This window comes from Panthera leo, chromosome D3 (assembly GCF_018350215.1).
Source record: "Panthera leo isolate Ple1 chromosome D3, P.leo_Ple1_pat1.1, whole genome shotgun sequence".
Lineage (NCBI taxonomy): Eukaryota > Metazoa > Chordata > Mammalia > Carnivora > Felidae > Panthera > Panthera leo.
The window spans coordinates 75,424,146-75,449,744 of NC_056690.1; the positions used below are offsets into that span (position 1 = coordinate 75,424,146).

The 25,599-nt window shown below is 35.3% G+C and overlaps 1 protein-coding gene across 1 annotated transcript in view; it reads right to left on the minus strand.

Moving 5' to 3' along the window:
• Positions 1-1,168: 1,168 nt before the first annotated feature.
• Positions 1,169-25,599, minus strand: part of TXNL1 (thioredoxin like 1) — a 34,010-nt gene continuing 9,579 nt past the window's right edge. The window contains exons 2-8 of the mRNA XM_042910274.1: positions 23,867-23,963; positions 21,604-21,777; positions 15,605-15,727; positions 12,869-12,938; positions 11,321-11,493; positions 8,048-8,152; positions 1,169-1,403 (exon numbers count right to left, since the gene is read on the minus strand). Coding sequence (XP_042766208.1) covers positions 1,374-1,403; positions 8,048-8,152; positions 11,321-11,493; positions 12,869-12,938; positions 15,605-15,727; positions 21,604-21,777; positions 23,867-23,963 — 772 coding nt within the window. The 3' untranslated portion in view covers positions 1,169-1,373. The remainder of the gene's footprint in view (positions 1,404-8,047; positions 8,153-11,320; positions 11,494-12,868; positions 12,939-15,604; positions 15,728-21,603; positions 21,778-23,866; positions 23,964-25,599) is intronic.

Below are 25,599 nucleotides of genomic sequence, written 5' to 3' on the forward strand. Positions count from 1 at the left end.
ATGAGGCACTTTAACAATTACCCAAAAAAGTATACAAAATGTCAAACAAAACTTGTTCTTAATCGTATCTCTAATTTCAGACGTGATTAATCTGAGATGCTCTATATTAAGGAATGTTATAAACTTTTATTTCTTGCACTTTCCCTACTCAGCTCAAGGCAATGTAATAACTTTGAGTACATAAGATATATAGACATTACCACAGACCAGTTAATGTGCTTACATACAAAGGAACTAAACACTATCTAATGACACTGGGGTTTTAGAAAGTGACTGTTTTAACACAAAACTTCTGCATAATTTTTTCATAAACATGTATACATTGGTCTCCCAAAGGCAAAATGCTATCTGAACCATATTTCTAGACAAAAATGCCCTCAAAGGTATTAACTGAATCAAAATTAATAGTCTATGTACTCTTTTCAAACATTTGAATTTTTAATATTCAGAAGTTAAAATTAAAATTTAATTTTAAAAACAGAGAAATTAAAATATTAAATGTACCATACTTTCTAGATTAGTTTTAATACATAAAAAAAGTAGTAACATGTTTTGTTTTGCTAGCCTTTTGTGAAACACGTTTCAAACGTATTATTTGGCCATTCACTTACAACCTTCGATCCCATTCTCTGTATATTAACACACTATCTTTTTTGTAGTTAATAAATACTTGATTAAAAATATTAATTCCTGTTGCCGCATGAACTCACAGTACTGTATTTTCCCCCATGGTCAGATTTCAACATACCTCTATTAGTAAAGAAAATGGCTGACTCAAATTTTTAAAGGTCATCCAGAAGGGATTAAAATCTGTGGTCCCATTAACAGTTTTAGGTGAGAACAGTTAAATCTCATTAAACTTATTTCTAGTAGGTTGTAACTTGAGCAATTTCTATGGCTCAGATACCCAAATGTTTAATAAACATGAGTTAGTACTCATTTTACCATACTTAGCTGTTCTAAGTCCATTTATCAAAATCACTTGCTGTGTGTGTACATGAGCACACATGTACTCCTTAATTCCTTAATAAAACAGTCTTGCTCCCCTATAGAAAGAAACTAGCTTTCAATCAATATACTAGCAGACACGTAAGTCCCTTCTAAAATCAGAAGTGTGCCAATTTTCAAATAAATGAAAAGAGAAAATACTTATTTAAAATGACAAAAATTAAGCTTGGCAAAAGTAGTGACTTTTATTTACAACTCCATGTATCAAGATTACAATAAAAACACTAGTGATACCATCCGAACAAAAGCAATGATTTATTGGTAATGGCAATGAAGGGAATATTGACAGTCTCTGGCGAGAATCAAGCAATTATCCAGGAGCTGTAGATCTGATTGCAATATGCTCTTCCAGTGTCTTTTGTACCTTAGTGGCTTTCTCCTTTTTTGCCAACTACCTAGAAAAACAAAAATAACTTTACATGTACATCTTATTCATTTAGAAGTATGTGTTATTTTCAAAATATTACTAACAGGTAATCATCTTTAAAACCTGGTATTAATTTTTGTCCCTCCATTTTATTTTGGCATGCAGTGTATTTTCATTGTTTGAAGCACACTGTGACCGTCCCTTTCCTCCCAGCCTCAAGGAATTAAAAATAAAACACATGCAGGCTATTTTGGTTTCCCACACTGTTTAAAGGAAAAGTAATGCAATTTTTCAAAACAAGGTTGACAGTTTAGAGAAGTTAATAAAAGGATGATGCTTTATGAGTGAACTATATTTGGCAACCTATTTTTAGGCAATTAGAAATCAAATGTCGATCACAAAATACTCTAGAATTAAAAGAGTATGCTAAACTTATGTCTGAATGCCCAAGATGACAGGTTTCTAGACTTTCTCTCAATATGTAGATTTGCAATGAAAACAGATTAAAAATGGCTAGTTTTGCCTAGTTTCTATTTTTAAAAAAACCCTGGCTGCCACAAATGTACTATAAAAAACATAAAGAATAAATCTTGTTTCTGTCAATTATTAGGAAAATTCTCTACTGGAGGGCCTACTTGCTACAAATGTGGAAGCATAAAAATGTAAGAATAAACTAGGTTTCTACCAACAGTGCTAGCAAACAAAACCTCTGTGGGAAAGTTCTACAACTAAGTTTTAAGCAAATAATTTACTTAAAACCTGTAATTTATCATTAGATAATGTATTCTCATAGCAGAAACGCCACTGAAGGAATGCAATTGCAAGCTATTGAGTATATATTTGTATACAAGATTTCTATGTACATTTATAAGTGTAATTTTCATATTTTAAATTGATTCTGTTCCAAACAGTAGTCTGAATCAAGCAAAATTCATAAAGGTCTTCTGTACATGCCTGGTCTAAAATGGAACATGGCTGGGTCAATGTCATTCATGAGAGAAGATTATAAAAACCCACTTCATTCTCAATCGTATGATGTTAAACATGCTCTTTTCCTGACCTTGAGGAAAACCACTTTTATTACTTTAAAAGATCTCCTCTCTGATCTACAAAAACCATGTGTTAGCTTAAAAAGCCATAAAAATGCTAAAGAGACAGTCTCGTAAAAGTATGTGGATAAGAGTAAAAAAAATTCAGGGCCAAGGGGAGCCTTCTTAAGAAAGAAGGGGAGCTGGCACTATCTGTATCACAAATGAATTTAAGCATATAAACACTGAAAGCATTACTGATCATCATTATCACTGGGGAACACACAAAACACAGAGCTATTAGATTAAGCAAAAGAAAACAAAAACAACTAATATTAAAAATTAAAATTTTAGCAGATGTGATACACTGGAAGACACAAATCTGCATACTGTTTCACAGGTTGATAACTCTCAACTTGCCAATGTGTATTCTCTGTAAAAAAGAAGAAATTCAGCATTCCAATATGGATTTTCTCACCCCAAAACATAAAGAAGCCCTTTTATTCATTTTTAAGTGTTTATATTACACCTCAAACAATAGTCTAGGTACATCAAAATTAGGTGTCGAAAATATTTATTCAGTAAAGAGTCCATTGATCTTCTATGTGAATAGTTTAACCCAGCCTAACATTCAGTCCGTCTTTCGACGCCTTGAGCTCACTTGGGTTGGCAAAGCAGAGAACGTGCCCATAATTACCCAGCAAAAAGCCTTTGGGGCTACAGTTCCATTGGGTAAAGACAAGCAACCTATTATACCAATCAACATATTATGCTAGTACTAGTATAAAAGAAACATATGAAAGTATTCTTATTTGATTTTCAAAATGATTCTACAGCTCCCAAAAAATAAAATTTAAACCTTAGATTGGATTAAAACAACCAACTACTAGTTAAGTCTGAAAGCATTACTAACAACATTTTATTGCAATATTATTTCTCAAAATGTAGTACAAAAATGAAATATGAGATAGGAGAAAGTAAAAAAAGTAAAAGTCAGGGGAGCAACATGGTATAATAATGAAATTAAAGCACCTAGTTGCAAGCCCAAAATAAAAACCAAAACAGAAGGCCAACAGAGCATGGCTAGAATAAGACTTGAAGAAAGAGATGGTTGAGGAAATCTAGGTAACAAGAAGGCTGATCCAGATGATGGAAGCTGTAGAAATCTTGCACCAACAATGGCGAGAACATGGGAAGGGTGAGAGCAGACAGGTGCTATATGGATGAGCAGAGAAGCAAGGAGGGGAGTAGGGTGAGATAAGGTCAATCTTTATATTACTTCATTTTTAAAAATCTTCTGTTTTTAGTTCATTTGAGTTGCATTAAAAAAGCTGAAAAATAAACAGACAGAAATGTTACAAAAATAGCTGATACGGTCAATGGCCAGTTTAGAAGTCTATTTTTATTACAGTGATAGAAAACCTTCTCTGCTTTTCACATGCACCTCATTCCCTAAGAAGCAGAAGCCCCTTCAATTTTGCTCATTTTGTCCGCTTATATGTTATTACTTTTGTATTAAAATAAAGCAATCCATGTATAGAGCATAGTTTAGTAAAGAAAATATCTACTTCCAATTAAGATGGCAAGCTTTTCATGCTGCAACACAAAAAATCCATTTACAACAACAAATAGCCCAAGTGCATATTATAATGTGTGTACAATGCCTATAATAGCCAAAAACAGACAAGTGGGAGATGTGTGCTAGTCTACAATATCCTACAAGTATAACCTTTAAAGTTGTAATAACATGCAAGGTGGTCTAAGATTTCTATCCAACATCCAAGATTCATCAGTATTACCTTAGCTTCTGTCATCTTAGGGACATAAGGAGAAGATCAATGACACTCTGAAAACTAAAATTATCTAGAAACAACTCACACAACATAAAAATGTAAACTGAAAATGCAAAACAATTCTATTTTATCATTCTTTAAACCATTTTATGTAGCTCTTTTCACTACACAAAGTATCAAAACGTTCCTCTCTGTGCTGATAAAAATACATGCCAAGGGGCGCCTGGGTGGCGCAGTCGGTTAAGCGTCCGACTTCAGCCAGGTCACGATCTCGCGGTCCGTGAGTTCGAGCCCCGCGTCAGGCTCTGGGCTGACGGCTCGGAGCCTGGAGCCTGTTTCCGATTCTGTGTCTCCCTCTCTCTCTGCCCCTCCCCCATTCATGCTCTGTCTCTCTCTGTCCCAAAAATAAAATAAAAAACGTTGAAAAAAAAAAATTAAAAAAAAAAAATACATGCCAAATCTATTTTGAAATTTTAAATTCTAATTACTATATGTAATCCCTTTGAAATTCAGACTGCCTAAACAAAGTCCTGCACCTTTCCATTTTCATGCCCAAATTCTTATTTTCCATTCTCCCTGGAGTGCCCACTGCTATCTTTTCCTCTATCCATATCTACTCCCAGTTTAGTTCAAGACCCTCTTCCTCCACAAAACATTCTCATTCCTTTCCTAGACATTCTTGGGAAAGAGGAAGTATCACTGGGCTAGGAAAGTATGAGACTATTCTGTACAGGAAGAGACTTGAACTTAAGCTTTGATTAATTTTGATTAACTTTTCAAATGTTCGTGCATTCTCCTTTAAGAATATAAACTCGCTATGACAGGGACTATGATCACACGTGGAGTAGTACTACAGGGACAAGTGCTATACCATGTATCTACCATTTCCTTTTCTAGAAACAAAAGTCACTTGCAATTTTTAGTAAGCGACTCATCAAGACAAAATCTAAAATGGCCAAATTTGGGGCGCCTGGGTGGCGCAGTCGGTTAAGCGTCCGACTTCAGCCAGGTCACGATCTCGCGGTCTGTGAGTTCGAGCCCCGCGTCAGGCTCTGGGCTGATGGCTCGGAGCCTGGAGCCTGTTTCCGATTCTGTGTCTCCCTCTCTCTCTGCCCCTCCCCCGTTCATGCTCTGTCTCTCTCTGTCCCAAAAATAAATAAAAAACATTGAAAAAAAAAAATTTTAAATGGCCAAATTTTATTGCAATTTTCCTACACTGATGTCCTAGCATCATGCCAAAAGCACTGAAATATTAGCTTACTTTTGAGGAACAATTCAATGAATGACACAAGTCTCATTCAGAAACTATTAAAAGGAAATGTAATATTAATATACACAAATAAGAAAATCGTTCAACCAATTCAAATTTATCAAACATTAAAAGCAAGGGACAAACACCAAGAAAGGAGTCCATGACAGTATTAAATTATTCTCGAAGCGGTTCTCAGTGCAATCTAGGCTGATGGTCCCCGAGACCCTTTCAGGGAGTGTTCAAAGTCAAAACTATTTTCAAAATAATGCTAAATTGTTATTTGCCTTCTTAACTCTCATTGTGTTACAAGCATACAATGGAGTTTTCCAGAGGCTACATGACCTGTCGTGGCAAACCTGACTAAATGGAGAAATAGGCAGAGAATGAGAGGGGTCTATGAAGCCAGACGATAAAAAAATTTGTAAAGCAGAAAACAATGCTCTTCTTGCTAAATTGGTTTTTATTTTGGAAAATATGTAACTTAAAAATATTATATGTGTTAACACATAATGAGTTTATTATTTATAAATAAATAATTTTTAAATTTCTCAGTTTCAGTTTCTTAAAGGGTAAATATTAGATATAGCCTACATTAACAAAAGCTCTTTCTGGTCCTCAATAATACTTAATAGTGTAAAAGGGTCCTGACACCAAAAAGTTTGAGAACTACTGCTCTACAGTAACGTTAAATAAGGTTATAAGGTATTTAGCTAAATGAACACATAGCCAAATTACATAACAAACACAAATACTCTCAAGCAAGAAAAATCTAACACCTTTGCTAGCCTAAAGACAGTCCAAAACATGTAGTCTGGTAAGTCAAAAGAGAGAGAGAGAGAGGAACCAGGCTAGAAGGCATAGGAGAGGGAGGATATTAGGAAAGGGAGGATGTTAAAACCAAACAAGTGGAGACAGATTCTTAGATGGACAACTATTAATGCACATTAGATAACTTGACTGAAGGGCAGGCTGGTAAGAAGATGGTCAAGATGGAGCAGTGGTTACTTACAGAAAAAAACAGAAATCAAATAGCATGAGCTGAGGTGAAAAGCAGGGAACCTGAACTGAATTAATGGTATGAGGAAATAATATGGCTTAGAGTAGATCTTACGAAGGAATTAAGCTAAAAACAAACTATGCAAGGCAGTTAAAGCCAAATCCAATGGCATTTAATCCAAACAGGCAAAGTAACAAAGCAGGCAGCCAAAATGTCTTTGGTGCTCACACATTTTCCCAGTACAGCATATCTCATATCATAAAATGTAGATGTTTAATCTCTGCTTCTTCTGACCTGTCATTACACATATGTCAAACATCTGACACGACAGGTCTAAGTACATAAGTGTCCTACAGCTCCCAAAAGTTAATTATGTTATGAGACAGGAAGATATAGTAGTCGAAAATGACCAGTTAAAAGATCTATGGTCAAGGTTATCAATTTTGTAAAAACGGCATACAATTTTATAAGCTTATCCACAATGACGCAGTTTCATGAATTTTTCTGTAACTGAATTAAAATTAGATCTGTAGATCCCATCAAAAAGAATAAGAGTTTTCAGGGTGCCCCATGGCTTCAGGTCCCCAAACAGGAGTCGAAATCGCTCAGCAGAACACCTCTTCCTCCAGGCACTGGCAGTCCTGGGGAAACCTCCTGTCATATAATGACCTCCTTACACTCACTTCCCCTTCTAGACGGCTGCCAAGGATCCATCGGAAACACAGTGATACCTCCATCTCCTGTGCTGCTGCACTTAATCTGTGTACGGCTACGGGGTTCTGTTCTGATCAAGCTCTCGGTGGCACTGCCCTGATCTGTGGTTGTAAGATCTTAGGAGTCACCCTAAGGAAGCAAGTAGCAGCAGTTCCACGAATGTACAAAATGTTCTCATTCCTAAGGGTCCCATACATGTTCCAAATTCTTTGCAAACCTTAGGACTGCGTTCACAAAATAAAACAAAAACATACACACATACATACATATACAATCTGCCTGTTCACTGAAAATTTATTTGCTTATGCAACGTGGTCTTCAGCGCACAGGTTTAAAAGCATCCCAGTGTAGTAAAACTTTTTGATTAAAATTATTCACGTGATTTTAAATGTTTTCATCAGAAACTATATAATCAAAATCTTAATATCAGCAAAATTCTCAAAAATTCACTTATAATAATGATTTTAACTTACTCCTATTTTGACATTATTCCTAACTACTTTCTATAACCAAACATTTATTTAGTTTGGTTTAGGTTTAAATTAATTTCCTTTTATTTATCTTTTACTTCATTACAGTTAGGGATCTTAATATGAAGTATGGCTGATACACAATGTTATATTAGATTCAACAGTTCTGTACAGTATGCTATGTTCAGGAAATATTTTCACCCTCTTATTTGGATACCATTTACTAATACATACTGTATCAGTAGGACTTAATTTTATTAGAAATATCCTTTAGTTAGATATCAAAAATGTGATTAGAAGAACCTACTGTTCTAGTTTAACCCCAAATATCATGACATGGTATGATTTTGATCTTAATGAAATTATTTCTTTAAAATTATATTTTTACTTTCCCTAAATACCAATTAAATAAACTTACTCGTTTGAAGTCATTCATATTTGTTGCCTGGACTGGTGTACCAATAAAAGTAAAATATGAAATTCTTGTTGTTTCCTCTTCACCTTGATTGGACTGAACAAATATCTACCCCCAACCAAAAAAAAAAAAAAAAAAAAAAAAAAAAAAGATTTTTTATATTAATGATTGTAATCCTTTTTTCATATACATGCTTTAAATTTAACTGGTTTTGTTAGATTATTAATCAAAATACCTCCCACTCTTGGAAGGACTAATCCAAACTACACTTAGACTACCTACCACTCCTGTGGGACTACGAATTCCACTGTTTGCCCTGCTGGCCTCACCTTCTCCAGGATGTCACAGCAAGACACCCACATATAGAAGTTCCCGATCAGTTAGTGTCATGGTGTGGACGAGTCACACTTAAACTCTTTAGAGAGAATGTTGAAAGAGTATGAAATTCACTACAGAGGACAGACTGCTGTTGAAATTTTATGAAAATTAGTTTCTGACTGAGGAAAGTCTCTGCAGCTATTTTCTGATACTCATCCATTCATTCTATTTCCTAAAATATTAAAAGAAAAAATATTGGAAATCTGCTCCTAAAATTACACTGTATTATAGCCTGCATATTTTATTAAGCTTGACTCTTTACATTTTTTAATTAATTTATTTGAGAGAGAGAGAGAGAGAGAGAGCAAGGGAGGGGCAGAGAGAGAGGGAAATCCCAAGCAGGCTCCGTGCTGTCAGCACAGAGCCCGACACGGGGCTCAAACTCACGAATCGTGAGATCATGACATGGGCCAAAATCCAGAGTTGGCTGCTTAACCAACTGAGCCACCAGGCACCCCGACTCTTTATACTTTCTATTTAAAAACTCCCTTCAGCATGATAGTAGACAGCAGCTTTACTCACAGATGCTTTTTCAACTTTTTCAGTATACTGGATTTTCTGTGTGTGTGTGTGTGTGTGTGTGTGTGTTTGAATGGCTAAGCTGGAGTTTTTTTCTTTTTTTTCTAAATATAACTTATTGTCAAGTTATCTAACATACAGTGTACACAGTGTGCTCGTTTCAGGAATAGATTCCCATGATTCACTGCTTACATACAACACCAGTGCTCATCCCAATAAGTGCCCTCCCTCAATGCCCATCACTGCCACTCATTTTCCCCTCTCTCCTCACCACCCCCATCAACCCTCAGTCTGTTCTCCATATTTAAGAGTTTTTTATAGTTTGCCTCCCTCTTTGTTTGAAATTATTTTCTCCCCTTCCTTTCCCCATGGTCTTCTGTTAAGTTTCTCAAATTCCACATGAGTGAAAACATGATAACTTTCTCTGACGTATTTCACTTAGCATAATACCCTTCAGTTCCATCCACGTTGTTGCAAATGAAGATTTCATTCTTTCTCATTGCCAAGTAGTATTTTTTTTAAAAAACACATTACTCTAGATGCTGTCTACTTAAGAATATTGCCTCTCTAGGTGCACCTAGGTGGCTCAGTCAATTTAGCATCCGACTCTTGATTTCGGCTCATCATGACCTCACGGTTCATGGAGACTGAGCCCCGTGTCGGTCTCTGTGCTAACAGCACAGAGCCTGCTTAGGATTCTCTCCCCACCCCCCTTTCTGCCCTTCCCCTGCTCACACACAGGTGTGGGTTCTCTAAAATAAATAAATAAAACATTAAAAAAAGGAAAAGAATTTTGCCTCTCTTGATTTAGACAACATATTTCTTTCATCCTCTGATGGAATTAGTTTTTGGTATTTATAGGCAAGCAGAGATTCATCTCAAACCAAGCTTATCAATTAAAAATTCCAAGACTATAGGGGCACCTGGGTGGCTCAGTTGGTTGAGCATCTGACTTTGACTCAGGTCATGAGCTCAACTTAATGAGTTTGAGCCCCACATCAGGCTCTGTGCTGTCTGTGCAGAGCCTGCTTCGAGTCCTCTGTCGCCCTCTCTCTGCCCTTCCCCCACTTGTGTTCTCTCTCAAAAACAAATAAATGTTTAAAAAAAAAATTCCAAGACTATAATAGGTAAACTATTAAACCAGCTCTCCATTTACTTGTAATGCTCTTTGAATCTTATAAGGCACAACAGTTCATATTCACTGCTTTTAAAATTCATCTTACTTTAGCCTTTCCAATCAAAACTGTCATTTTGATTTCAATTTCATCACCGAAAAACTGATAAGCATGTCTGATTGAGATAGGACACAGTACATAAAGACTTGAGCCTATCACAAGATAACTATGTATAGCAATTCTCAATGACAGAGATTAGGTCGGGATGTTTGGGTTGAAAGGGCTTTTCCAATAAACAAATGTCTCCCTTCTATCACTAAATAAAGCAACAGGTATTGTATTAATGGTACAAATGTAGGTCAGGAAAATATCTGATAACCAATATTCTAGTTTGATATAATCATTTTCTTCGATTTCATTTGGATAAAATATTCCAAATATTGAAATCTCAATGGTAATCCTTCCTTCGTCTTACTACTAAGAACATTCTGTGAAACTCCAGTGAAAACCTCCTAAAATGAACACATTATAGCATTCTTCTAATTTACAAAAACCAGAATCATTTCATTAAATCAAGAAAATTACATTAATTTGGCCCGACTTGCTCTCAGTGACTCTGTGCTGGTTCCCACTGTTTTTATAGGTATTCATTCCACTATTCTCCTTTAACCCTCCTACTCCCTGCTCTGAAAGACTGGGCTGGGAGGGAGAAGGAGGTGGTTGGGAGAACATATGCTGGGTTTCGTTACAATAATTCAGAAAAGCAATTAATAACTGCTAAGAAGCAGTTGACTTAATGTAAATTAAGGTAATGTAAAAGTATCTTTTTAAAAAATCATCTGTATTGAGATCATGACCACTACACTATTAAAAACTGTATGTTCTAGAAAAGTAAATTGGATTTTACAACTCAATCATCACTCATTACCAGGTATGAAAGATTATGTACAAATATCTTCAGTTTAAGTCTAAATGGTCTATAACAAACTTTTAATAAGAACTGCCAAATATACAAAGTAACTGACATATTCACAAATTAAAAAAAAAAAAAATCAACCTATCCTTCCTTTTCAGAACACACAGATAAATTAAAAGAAGAAAATTTAATTAGCTCATTATATTACTCATTTCAAATTTTTTCATTCATTTCAAATCAAGAGGACAAAAAACTACCTTAAAGGATCATTTAGAATCACCCAGGATAGTGAAGATAGCATGAACTGTCACCCAAACACCCATTAAATATAGTTCAAATACTACTTACAGTTACACTGTTAACATTCTGAAATTTAACGTAACGAAGTGGGACAATACCATCTTCTTTAATATCATCCTCTGTTAGTTCCAGAGCTTGAGTTGGTTCACTTCTTTCTGCTTCTTCAAAATCCATAGATCGGGGTAGATTGATAAAAATTTTTACATATTTAGGACCCTGACCTATAAAATGGTAGAATAAAATTAAATGTAAAACCAAACTTGCAATACTTTCTTCATTTCACCATTACGTTCAGTCTATACAACCAGATACACATTCAAATATAAGCACATACCTACATGCATCTTCAGGAATTTTAAGAAATTCTGAGTATTTTCACATTCTTTTTTTTTTTTAATAGACATTTACTAGTGTATTCTTGGCCTGCTAGCCTTATACTAAGAACTGAGAATATTAGATTGAAACACACATGCACAATATGCATACACATATACATTCACAGACTTCTTGACCTCAATATAAAAGACACTCTGTAATAATGCAACACTACTAATGAGGAGACGCAGGGAAGGCGGAAAGAGTCTGACAATGCACGCAGGTTAACAAAAAGTTTCATAAAAGGAATTAACATTTGAGCTGGGTCTTGCAGTTGCCAACAATTGGTACATTTGTTATTTAGGAGAAGAGCATTACCAGTGACAACATTTAGCTCAAAGGAAATTAATTCTACAAATTGCCAAATTTCATCTTAGGGATTAAGATGTGCTGAGTGGTTAGATCACATTTATAGGATGTCTTAGTCCCTTTAACCTCAGTGTATAATCCAAAACTCATTACTTCGTGGCTAGTTAAGGAATCTTAACATATTCATATTGCTTACTCATCTCTATAGCAACTGCTTTCACAAATACTGAGTATTTCCAGAAGATATAATTTTATTAATGAAAAATACTAATAATCATTTAAAATAACAAATGAGAAGGGAATGCTATCTGATAAACAGGGTGCCTACTGTTTCTCCCAATTAAAAAGAAAACAGAAAAAAAGTCCTAGTCCCCAAGACTCCCCTCCCAAAAAAATCAATTAAGAACAGGAAAAAGAGGGAGTATAAATAAGGAAAATTCTTTATTTAATAAAAAGAAAAATGCCAAGTCTGTACAATCATGTTTACAGTATCATAATATATAAAGAAGATGAAACTACTAATAGGTCACAAACAGGAAGATACAGAACCTTAGTTTTATCGTCTGTAATAGGAGGAGTGTGAAATAAATTTCTCCCAGTTGTGATCCCGAAAAATGGCTACTTCGAAACTGGAGTTTCAGAACAAGAATTGGAAGAGTTCCTTTGTTTTCAGATTAAGAGGGGAACTTAAATTCTAAAATAAAAAATTTTAGAAAGAAGGTAAAATTTGTCGTTTCATCAGTTCCTAATAATCTTACCTTATTTGCACATTCATTTGTCCCCTTGCTTTGTTCCAGAAACAATTTCACTCTTTCCCAACACAAGGAATATCTACCTCTATTATTTCATTACTTTTAAAAATGCGCTGACAGATCCACAGAGCAGAAGGTTAAAGGGCTACCCACTACTCACCATTATCTGGCCCTTGAAATTTCATTGAATAAAGCTTAACAGGTTGATTAAATGCCACAGTAATGAGAAGCTGTGAAGAAAATAACAAGTTTTATTTTAAAAGGGCTCTTGAACACCTTGAATATACACAACAGCTAAGTAGAGTTAAAATGATTAATTCAAAGGCAGAAAATATTTAACTCATTTCACAAAACCAATGTAATATTAAAAAATCAGTAAATTGAAAGTAATTTAATTAGACTGACATTTGAGAAATACAATCATCTATTATTCACATACGGGAATGATGACAAAATTTAAAGGAATAAACTAAACTAAAAACATGCGTAAGAGGAGATCCTTGCTGGCTCAGCGGATCATGTGATTCTTGATTTAGGGGTTGTGAGTTCGAGCCCCACCTTGGCTGTAGAGCCTATAAAAAAGGAGGGGGTGGGTAATGCCTAAGATCCTAAGATCTTGTAACCTGTAAACTGGCAAGCATTTTGCCTTCCAAAAAATTAAACAAAATCCCCAAAGTAAAATAAAATTAAACTATATATTTTAGAATATAAGCTGAACATTTTGTAGGATGGTTTTTCAAGCATGCACCCACATCATCTGATAATATGAAGACACTGCACCGATTATGTGAAGAAACTAGCTCTCAAATGCACTGTACATGATCCAAAACTCAGAAGAATAAGACTTTTAATAGCTCTATGGTAACCTCCAGACCTCCATCCTAAACTTAATCTGGCTAACTGAATCTAGAAGGCCACATAAGGGAACCGGGATAGGAAACATTGTCAGGACGCCGATCTCTAAGAAACCATGAGTCATTTGCTCAGTCTTCTTTCCAGCTAAAATTGTGTATGATGTATGTATCTCTGCTTCTACCCTAGGAGGAAGATTTTCCTGGCAGGAAGATTTCAGGGAAGCTGTGGTCAGTTCTGCTGATATGCATCATCACATTATATTCAGGGCATCATTTACAAGGAACACAATAGTGAACAATATTCTTAAAGCTGTTCAGTAAGGCAGCTGTAGTGGGAGGCAAGATTGAATTTGGATTTATGATTTCAGGATCATTGTGGTCTGTGTGCCTAAGAAAACACCCAGACCATTTCCCCTGGTTATATAAATACTTCTTATACTTGACCTGTAATAGTGTGTCAAAAAATAATAAACATGACATATTTAGAGACTTGAACCACAGGTGAGGAGGAGATGAGAATGGAAAGCTAGAAACAGATCAAGAATCTTGAATCTCTTCCTGAAAACTGTGAAGAAGAATCATGTAAATCTTTTGAGAAAGAGTGGCATGATCAGATTTCTGTTTTAGAAGAATAACTTTTGGGGATTCCTGCATGGCTCAGCCAGTTAAGAGTCTGACTCTAATAATTTTTTTTTTTATGTTTATTTATTTTTGGGAGACAGAGAGACAGAGTGGGGGAGGGGCATAGAGAGAGGGAGACACAGAATCTGAAGCAGGCTCCAGGCTCTGAGCTGTCAGCACAGAGCCCGAAGCTTGACTCAAACCCACAAAGCATGGGATCAGGACCTGGGCCGAAGTCACTCAACTGACTGAGCCACCCACGTGCCCCAAGAGTCTGACTCTTGATTTCAGCTCAGGTATTAATCTTAGGGTCGTGAGTTCAAGCCCTTCATTGGGCTCAACACTGGGTGTGAAGCCTACTTTAAAAAAAAAGAAGAACTTTTGTGAACATGTAGAAGATGAACTGGAATGGGGGACAAAGCAGAGACAACAGATTAGAAAGTAAATTAAGGGAGTGCCTGCGTGAGTCAGCCAGTTAAGCGTCTGATTCTTGATTTTGGATGAGGTCATGATTTCACGGTTCATGGGATCGAGCCCCGTGTCGGGCTCTGCACTGACAGCATGGAGCCCGCTTGGGATTCTCCCTCCTTTCTCTCCCTTTCTCTCTCTCTCTGCCCCTCCCCCACTCGTGCATGAGTGCTTTCTAAAAACAAATGAACATTAAAAAAGGAAAGAAAATTAAGGAAAATAACAGTCAAGATGAACAGTCAAGTAATGATGGCTTGATCAAGGCAGGACTACACTACTTCCTCTGTGATGACAATGCAGGGAAGTATAGGGAAGTACGATACAGGTTTACAGCTGGGAATGAGGACCGGACATATAGGGAGTACTCATCTAATTATTCTCTCTTTCTCAGATACAGACTCATCTGGGTGGGTAAAAAATAGGGAAGACAGGGAGCGCCTGGGTGGCTCAGTCGGTTGGGCGTCCGACTTCGGCTCAGGTCATGATCGGGGTCCGTGAGTTCGAGCCCCGCATCGGGCTCTGTGCTGACAGCTCAGAGCCTGGAGCCTGTTTCAGATTCTGTGTCTCCCTCTCTCTCTGACCCTCCCCCATTCATGCTCTCTCTCTGTCTCAAAAATAAATAAATAAATGTAAAAAAAAAAAAAAAATAGGGAAGACAGGTCTAGAATGAACAAAAGGATTTAAGAACGGTCAAAGCTCAGCTCAACTCAACTCAGCAGTCGGGCCAATCCAAGAATTCTAAGATTCTGTATAATGACCTTGGCAGCTTGTACAGAACAGAGTAAGGAGGTGGGTCTATATCGCCAAAGAAACTGAAACTTAAAAAAAGGAAAGGAAGTGGTCATCTGGGAAGGAGAAACATAAAACCATGAGATGGAAACATGATAAAGAACCCAGAACAGGCATAAACACTGATGATCCCTATAAGCTTTAACTGGGAAGTATTCAATTACCTGCTCATCACAATCAGATTCCAAGAAGGTCATATCTTTTCGTAAACAGTTGTCAAATCCATGCTCGTCACTTTCGTTAAGACATTCACAGCCAGCTTTGTTAATAAAAGGCATTAAATCCATCTGAAAAAATTAAATCAAGACTTTAGGCAAAGGATTTCGATTTGGTTTAACAATCTTCATCAGAAACGTAAATACATGATTTTCTCTAGGTTAGACAACTTTAAAAAAAACTTCTCTTTTAAGATAGCTACTAAAACTTTTATAATAAGGCTTTCATTTGAATTTCTGACTGAGACCTATCACTATGAAAGCCAAATCTAGGCCTTGCCCACTTGACAAAGTATCAAAAACCAAGTCTTTAACACTAAGATTATAAAATGTTGACATTTTTTGCTAACAGTGTTTTGCAGTGGAAAATATACAAATTAAAATATCTGTTAAGATCCAAAGGAAGCCTACCTCCCTCTTCTAGTGGTCATGTGCTCTTTAAACCTACATCCATAAAGAGTTTACATTTGAGATGAATAACAAATAAGGATTAAAACATTTTTTATTATGGAAAATTTCAAACATGTATAAATAGAATACTACAGTGAACCTCAGGTAGTCAGTCTTTAATAATCCCAGCTACAATAATCAGCTCATGGCCACTCTTGTTTCACCTTTCCCCTGCAAGCAGTCCCTACCCTCCTGTTTTCAAATAAATCCTAGACATTTCTTCATTTCATTCATGAACATTTCAGTGTGTTCATGAGCATTTCTGAGAGATAAGGGCTCTTTAAAAAAAAATTCTCAATATTATTATCACAACTGAAACAATGAGTAATACTTTAGTGATCAGCAAATATCTGTGTCCAAATTTCTTGGTCCTATAAATGTTTTACAGTTGAACTGTTAGACTCAAAACAGGACTCCAAACAAAGTATGCCATATTTGGTTAATGTCTCTCAACTCCTTTAATCTATGGTCATCTAGTGCCTATGGATTTCTAATATTTTGGATTTTGCTGATCGCTTCCCTGTGGTATTTAACATCTTTCTGTCTCCTGTGTACGTGTTGGTTAATACTTCCAACACACGGCCAGAGCAGTGACTGTGGGCATCCTTGCATGGTCTCTGACTTTAGCAGGAGTGCCTCTAATGCTCTCTCATTTAGATTTTACGGACGGTTTTAAAAATAAATGGGTACTGAATTCTGTCAAATGCCTTTTCTCCGTATTAGGAGATTATAACTTTTCTCCTTTAGATTGCTGGATTTTGTTTACTAATATTTTAAGAGTTTTACAATTGGTCCTAATTGGAACTGGTCAGTGGTTTTTTTGTTTTTGTTTTGTTTTGGTGCACATTTTGTCAGATTCTGGGATCAAGGTCATATTTACTTCAAAAAGAAATTTAGAAAGTTTTCTCTCTTTTTATATGGTCTTAAGTAGTTTGGAATAACACTAGACTATCTGATCTTAAGATCTGGTAGAACTTCCCTGTGAAGTCATCTTGCCCTTTATGGTACAGGTCTTCAACTATTTTCTCTACTTCCTCTATGGTGACTGGTCTATTTAGGAGTTCTGCTTCTAGTGGAGTTGATTTTGATAAACTATTTTTCTAGAAAAACATCCATTTAATCTACTAAACAAGGACTAATTTTAAGTTTACCAAGTATTTTAGATTATCAGTTAATTGCATATTCACCTTTCTATCATAAAGAGTATTATATTTTGTATACAGAGGATACTAATACATTATGTATCATTCTAAAGAAAACTTTTTTACATGTCAAATAATTAGCAACATAATTATCAATAATTATTAGAATAGATCCTTAATTATTCATGGAGGGGCCTAAATGCTTTTAAAGCCAAAATGCTATTTTGAATTATATTAAATGTTATATTGCATTAGATGTTGAACATATTATTCAGGGTATCATACCATAGCCAATTTAAAAACAGTGGGGGTTGGTGTGCTGGCACTATAAAGCAAAGTTCTACTATTACAGAATCACTTTGAACTTTAAGTTGAACATTTCCCTTGAAAGGACAGTTCTAACAAAATCTTTAAACACTTATGTCTTCCATCCTACCAAGATGCCTCTTCAATACCGTATCTAGGACTATGATCCCAGGCATGAAGACAACACTGAAATCATGCTTGCAATATCTTAATGATGAAAAATAAATAGGTGATTTACCTGAAGTTGTTTTTATATTTATCGTGGGGCACACAAAACAAGTTATCACACTCAAACAGTTGCATTAAAGTGCTTTGCTACACAACACTGTCTAGGACAAATTGGCATTATATCTGACTTAACTGCAAATTGACACATTCCAGAAATACGCAACTGGAAATAAATATCACTACCTATGTAATCAACTTGCCAATGAGGAAAGAATAATGAGAAAACAATCAGACAAATCCAGATTGTGGGACAGTCTATAAGACAGATGGTCTCAACCTACGGTGTACAATAAGATAGCCATTAGCCACATGTGATAATTTAAAATTAAATTAATTAAAAGCAGATAAAACTCAAAATTCAGTCCTTCAGTTGCACTAGTCACATAACAAATGCCTAATAGCCACAAGCATCTAGTGGCTACTAGATTAGACTGGTGCTGGTTTAAACTTTCAAAAAAGGTAGTCATGAAAGGAAAAAAGAGCAGACAGAAGTTTCTAGAACACCAAAGAAAAACAACTTAACTGCAATGTATGATCCTTGACTTGATCCTAGGTGGGGGAAAACAGTTATAAAGGGTATTTTGGAGATAATTTTAAAAATGTGAATGTAGGCTGTAAATACTAGAGATACTGTAAACCATTGCTAAATTTCTTAGGAGTGTTAATAGTATCATGGTTATGTAAAAGAATGTTCTTGTTCTTAGAAGCTACCTGCTCAAATATTTAGAGATGAACCATCATGATGTCTATACCTTACTTTTTAAATGACTCTGCCAAGAGATAAAAGTAGATAAACACCTATCAAGAAAGCAAAACTAGGGGCGCTTGGGTAGCTCAGTTGGTTAAGCATGGGACTCTTGATTTCAGCTCAGGTCATGATCTCACGGTTCGTGGGATCAAGCGCTACATTGGGCCCTGCACTGACAGCGTGGGGCCTACTTGAGATTCTCTCTCTACTTCTCCTCACTCTACCCCCCAGCCCGCCACCGCCAAGAAAGCAAAAGTAGCAAAATATTCACAACTGATGAACATAGGTGAATGGTATATATGTTTGTTATACTATTCCGTCAATAGTAGAACATTTTTTATGTTCTTTTGTTTGTTTGTTTTTTTACAGGGGAGAAAATCTAACACAAGACACACAGAAAGTTAGAAAACCCTTTCCGTGCTTCCAATTTTGGTTAAAGAAAGATCTGTCTTACTACACAGATGAGGGTCATTTAAGGTTTCATTTCATTTTGTTGAATGATGACAAAATTTGTACACTGAAATCTATAGTTCAGTGGTCAGAATACTGAAATACACTAAAAAGCCTCAAGATTCAGAACATTATGCAAATCCAAGTTCAATCCCAGAGTGCCTAGAATTCAAACTTGTGGAGAGGAAGACTTATTGATAGCCCTATGGCTAAGAAGCAATACTAGGTATTCTTAACGAATATGAAAGAAAAAAAGATAGAATGATTTAAATTTTCCTAATTTAAATTTAAATATCCCAATGCTTCCATAAACATTTTATAAACTAGAAGTCATTATATTTACAAAAACACTGTCTTATTTCTGAATAAGAACTATTACCATTCTTAACCTACATCTATTGCAGTATTTCAAACTCCTCTAAAAGAGATACATGTATCTCTCATACTCTGGCCTCAATCAAATTTGGAATTCCAAAACTAGGATGTATAAAATCAGTAACTATATAGTCTCTTTGTGTGAAAAGATAACTGAAAGTCTTTAAAACCAAAATTTTATTTAAAAACTGGCAACACAACTATATGCTAACTGAGATATAAATTTTTAAAAATTATTTTAGGGGCGCCTGGGTGGCGCAGTCGGTTAAGCGTCCGACTTCAGCCAGGTCACGATCTCGCGGTCCGTGAGTTCGAGCCCCGCGTCAGGCTCTGGGCTGGTGGCTCGGAGCCTGGAGCCTGTTTCCGATTCTGTGTCTCCCTCTCTCTCTGCCCCTCCCCCGTTCATGCTCTGTCTCTCTCTGTCCCAAAAATAAATTAAAAAACGTTGAAAAAAAAACTTAAAAAAAAAAAAAAAATTATTTTAAAAATCCAATTAAAACCTTTTTTAGCTTAAAAAAAACTGGCAATACATTTTTGCAATGCTTATACTTAAATCTGCTTAAGACACAGGCTTTCATTCACTGATTCTTCCTCCTGTTAAGTGGCTATTTGTGCTGTGAGAATGATGACATTCTTAGAAACACATTACCGATCTTACATAATAACTTTGTAGACATAATAGTTCAAAACTTTTAATGTCTTGATTGACACCAGATGGAAAAAATGAAAACGTTTTTAATAGCTTCTCACAGTGCATTCATAACATGTGCATGAAAACGGAATTTTTTTAAATTTCTTAAAACTTAAGTTTTTCCTGCTTAATTCCTACCTGAGGCCAAAACACTGATATCACGCTTAGCTGATGTGTAAATAAGTAGCCCTCTAGCTAAGCAGCAGGACTGTTCCGCTCTCATTAAGACTTTTTCATGCAAAAACCCTTCACAAATAACGGGGAAAAAAATACAAAGATGTAAACAAATCAGTTTACGGGTCAAATTAATTTCCAAAATTTTCCAAAAGGTGTCACAACCCTGACTTACACAACATGTTCATACTTTCCAACTGGGTATCACAATTTCAAATGATTACATAACAGTTCTGTTTTAAACAGATACTAACTGCGCCTCCCTAACTTCAAGTAATTAATGCCAATACCACACGTTAAAGACACTTTTTGAAGATACAACCCCCACCCCGACACTCAAAGAAAAAATCTCTTGTATTTATCTAACTATAGAGTCTCCTTATTCAGTATAAATTTAAGAGACTTACAGAAAGGACTTGTTGTCCGTGATACACATTCTTTCATATATTAGCTTTAACTTGAGGTAACAATTATTTTTTTTTTAAGTTCATTTTTGATCTGCCAATACCATTAACTTTAAAAAAGAAAAATTAGGAAAGATACATACAAATATATACTTTGGTATGCAGGATTAACCAAGTTGCATTAACAAGTCAGCTACTACAAAGTGAATTTCTGAATTTTGGTTCCTTCCTGAATAGCTCTCAAATGATAGATACTGAATTATAAAATGTTATTATGTATAATTTTCAAACACTTTTGTGTTCCTAAGTCTTCAAGTTATTATTTGAGTAATAATTCTTAAAACTCAGAAAAACATACCTAATGGTAAAATCACACATGATCCTAAAATAACTAGATTTTTGTAACAGAAAAAAGAGGTGCCAGAAAAGAGGGGATACATGTAAAAAGACAGAGAAAACTATAGGGAATTTTAGGAAAGGGAGTTCAGCATAAAATGGTCACACATTAAAATTTACATGTCATTTTACACAACTGTTGAAAAATGGAAAATTTTTCCAATGCACATTTCTTCACATTTTGGGGAGGGGGAAATACATAAATATGTAATTTTAAAAGTACACATAAATAAAACATATACATTATATACAATAATAAAATCGAAATTAAATGTATGTATATAAATATACATTAAAAATGAGTGAATGTTTAAAACTGGCTATTAAGACAATTCAGAAAACAGATTAAAAAAAAACAAGTGGCAAAAAAGATTAGCAGAGCAAATTTAGGAAAAATTGTTTTTGATGAGGGCTTAAGGTGATAATATATACAACAGAGACAAAAACCCAACAGTCAGCTAATGAAGTTACTTTTAAAGTTCTTATCTGAAAGTATTCTTAACCAGCAAAAGATAACAGTTAACTTCACTTTAACCAAACAGTGACAAAAGATACATCATGATTTCACTTTTAAGTCTACCTACATAGCCTTTTGGAATATCTGTGTCCTCATTGCTTCCAGGGTCATTTTCTAAGTGCTGCTTGATTTTTTCTTCTAATCCAACAGCATCTGCTCCTTGATATTGATCAATTCTCACTTTGTTTCGAAAAAACAGAAATGTAGGTGTTGCTGATATATTGTTGGTGGCAGCTGTTCCCTAGAATTGGCAAGTTAGATGACGTTAATGAATTAAAAGTAATCATTTTTAAACCACTTAGAATATTCATTCTACATCTCTATAGAAGTTAAATATCACAAGCATAAGCAAAAATCACATAAAATAACACATGCCCAACTGTTATTTAAGAAAAAGCAGGCCTGTTACTACTGAGGGCACAACTACATGACCCTTACATTCCCAATGAAGAACCTCCATTTTAAATCAGTTTTAGTATTAAAGACTTCACCCAACCAGCAGAATAGCTTCCAATACAGAAATCATGCTTTACAACACCAGCTAGCTCTCTCATAAGCACATGCTATTTCTTAAGTGGCGAAACCAAAGAGGGTATTGATCAGTCAACACAAAGCAGGGCTACTAGGAAAAAGTACAGATCTGAAAAACAGCAGCCCATCTCTCCATGAATATGAAGTACCAGCCTCACCCAACTCTACTCATAGAAATGACTTCTGGCCTCCCTCACTGCAACATCTACCTTTTAAAATTCTGCTCCATCTCCACAATATTATAAACTAAGTAGCAAGCAAATGGGTATCAGCTAATTAATGATGGACCCATGGTCTAAACTTTTCATAAGAAGTACAAAGGAAATAGTAAAGCAAACATGTCATCTTGCAGATTCAAATACTATGAAGAGGTACCACTATGTTGCTTAAAGAAAAAAAGTTTACGTAGAGAGGTCTTCTCTAAACCTCAAAAATTAAAAACAAAAACATGACTGACCTTTTAAAACAGTGTTGTCCAAAATAAGACACAAATATAGGCTATATATGTAATTTTAAGGTTCCAATATCCACAACAGAAAAACTGAAATAATTTTTCTGCATTTTCAACATGGTCACTATAAAAAGTTAATGATGTATTTTACATTTTTTTCATACTAAGCCTTCAAAATCCTATGTGTACATCTATAGCACTTCTCAACTGGGACTTGCCACGTTTCAAGTGTGCAATAACCACATGCAGCTGGTGGCTATCATACTGCACAAACAGCTCCAGAGGAGAACACTTCTAGATTAGAGACGGAGACTACTACGGCCCAGTGCTACAGTCCGCTAGTAGGCAACAGAAGTACAAAGCAGTAACACAGGGTTTATACCAAACCTCAAATACTAACCACAAACTAGGTAACATTAAAAAACTTTTTCACTCAGAAATGTATCAAAGACACAACCTCACCAAAAAGAGCAGCTACACAGTTATTCTTTAGTTAGAACTACATTTTTAGTGTTGGAAACAACCTTCAAAACATTTTTCCTTAACTCCTCCTCCATATTCTCACATACGCAAAAGTCGAACTGTCACATGGCCATTCCAACTAAGTAATCGGAATCCCTACAACACTGTGTCTCCATCAACAGTAATCAACACTCTAAAGTTTCTGCTGAGTATGCAGCTTTGAGGCTAAGATTACACAATGATCAATTCAAATCAAACTATAAGCAAGAATTCTCTGCCAAGGCTTGCTAATCAACCAATGCCTCAGTAGAAGATAATGTCGATTTGCGAAAGATAAACAAAAAATGTAAAACAAAAAACTGCCAGGTGACCTATTAAGTTGAACAACTTATTAGTTTTACATCAGAAAGATATTAATATAAACAAACCCAGAAGCAATTAATATGGGACTACCATTTTTAACTAATGTAGCCACAATAACATTTGCAATAATTCATGTCAACATAACATTTCCCTATCTTCAAAGGAGTAAGTACTATGTGCATAAAGAGATAAACGAATGAAGGATGACATCAATGTTGAATTTCAAACCAATGTAATTTTTTCTGTTAAAAAGGACTCCTTTCCGGGGTGCCTGGGTGGCTCAGTCATTTAAGCATCCAACTCTTGATTTCAGCTCAGGTCATGATCCCACAGTTCTTAAGTTTAAGCTCCCCATTAGGCTCTGTGCTGACAGAGGAGCCTGCTTGGGATTCATTCTCTCTCTCTCTCTCTCTCTCTCTCTCTCTCTGCCCCTCCCCTGCTTGGGCTCTTTCTCTCTCAAAATAAATAAACAAACAAACATTAAAAAAAAAAAAAAAAAAAAAAAAGGATTCCTTTCCCTTACCTGACACTGATGTACATCTACTTCCAAGAAAACTGCCTGTGGATACTTATTACTCATAGAACTGAATGCTGGGGCAATCCTTAAACATGGTCCACACCTGTGAGAAAGTAAAACACATGCTTGGTAAAAACACACAAAAGACTGTATTAATTTATACTCTAAAGAACTTGTTAATTAAAATATGAAATCAAACAAACTCTGATGATCCTGGCTTTAGTTGTTCTAATCTTTTCCACTAGATTAATTTAGATACACTTGCATCAATATCACATTGTCCTAATGACTACAGATTTATATTAAGTTTTAAATATAATAATGTTAAGTCTTTCAGCTTTGTTCTCACTGAAATTAAAGATCTAAATAAAAGGAGGAATACGCTATGCTTATAAACTGGAAAACTCAACAGCATCAAAATGTCAATTCTCCTACATTTGATTTGTTGAAGTCAATGTAAAATCCCAGTAGGTTTTCTTGCAGAAGTTAACAAGTTTAAATTCTAAAACTTATAGGGAAATACCAAAGATAGCCCAAGCCATCTTGAGGTTCAAAGCTGAGAAAATTACATTACTGAATATTAAGAATGATCACACAGCTTTATAAATTAAGAGTGTTCAGTGCTGGTACAATGATAAAAAAAAAAAAAAAAAAAAAAAAACTGACCAGTGTAAAAGAACAGGTCCAGAAACAAACCCATCCTATCTGCAGCAACCTGATTTATCAAACATGTGACACAGCAGTGCAGTGGGGAAAGGATGGTCTTTGCAATAAGCAGTGCTGCGTCAACTAGATAGTCACATGAGAAAATAAATGAATCGTTACCCCTATACCTCACACCATACAAAAACCCAATTCCAGATGGATTACAGGTCTAAGTGTGAGAGGTAAAACAGTAAGGGTTTTAGGAAAAAATACAAAGGATACTTTCAAATCTTAGGAACAAGCAAAGATTTCTTAAAACACAAAAAGCACTGAAGAAAAAAGGAAATAATTGATATATTGTAATATACTTGATAAATTAGAAAATATTAAGACCTTTTCTTCATTAAGATACCAAGTCCCCACAGAGTGGTAAAAAATATCTGTGAAACGTATCAAAGGACTTAGACTGCTAATATGTAAAGAATTCCTACAAATCAATAAGAACAAGACTGACACTCAAAAGAAAAACGGGTAAACTCTTAAACTGGTACTTGACAAATGAGGTTATCTTCATAACAGTCAGTAAACATGAAAAGATACCTCACTTCATTAGTCACCAGGGAAACCAGGGAAAGGAAAATTAAAACTACTTCCATCAAAATAGCTAAAACAAAAAAGAATAAACTATAGTCAAGAATGTGGATCAACTGAACTGTTAGTGACCATGCAAAATGGTATCACCTCTTCAGGGGAAAAGAAAAGAAACTGGCAGTATCTACTAAACCAAGATTTGTGCCTACCTGTCAGCATTTCCGAGTTATATAACCAACAGAAGTGTCTACATATGTTTGCTTTAGGGCATTTGAAAAAATACTGATAGTAGTAACACTTCTAATAACCAAAAGTGGAGACTATTCAAAGTCCTATCAACACAGAATGAGTATATTAACTGCAGTTGCTCATACAGTGGAATACTATACAACAACGAAAATGACTGACGTAAAACTTCATGCAAAACATGGGTTAACCTCACAAATAAAACTGAGAAAAGTAATACATTATATGATTCCATTTATGTATGGTTCAAATACAGG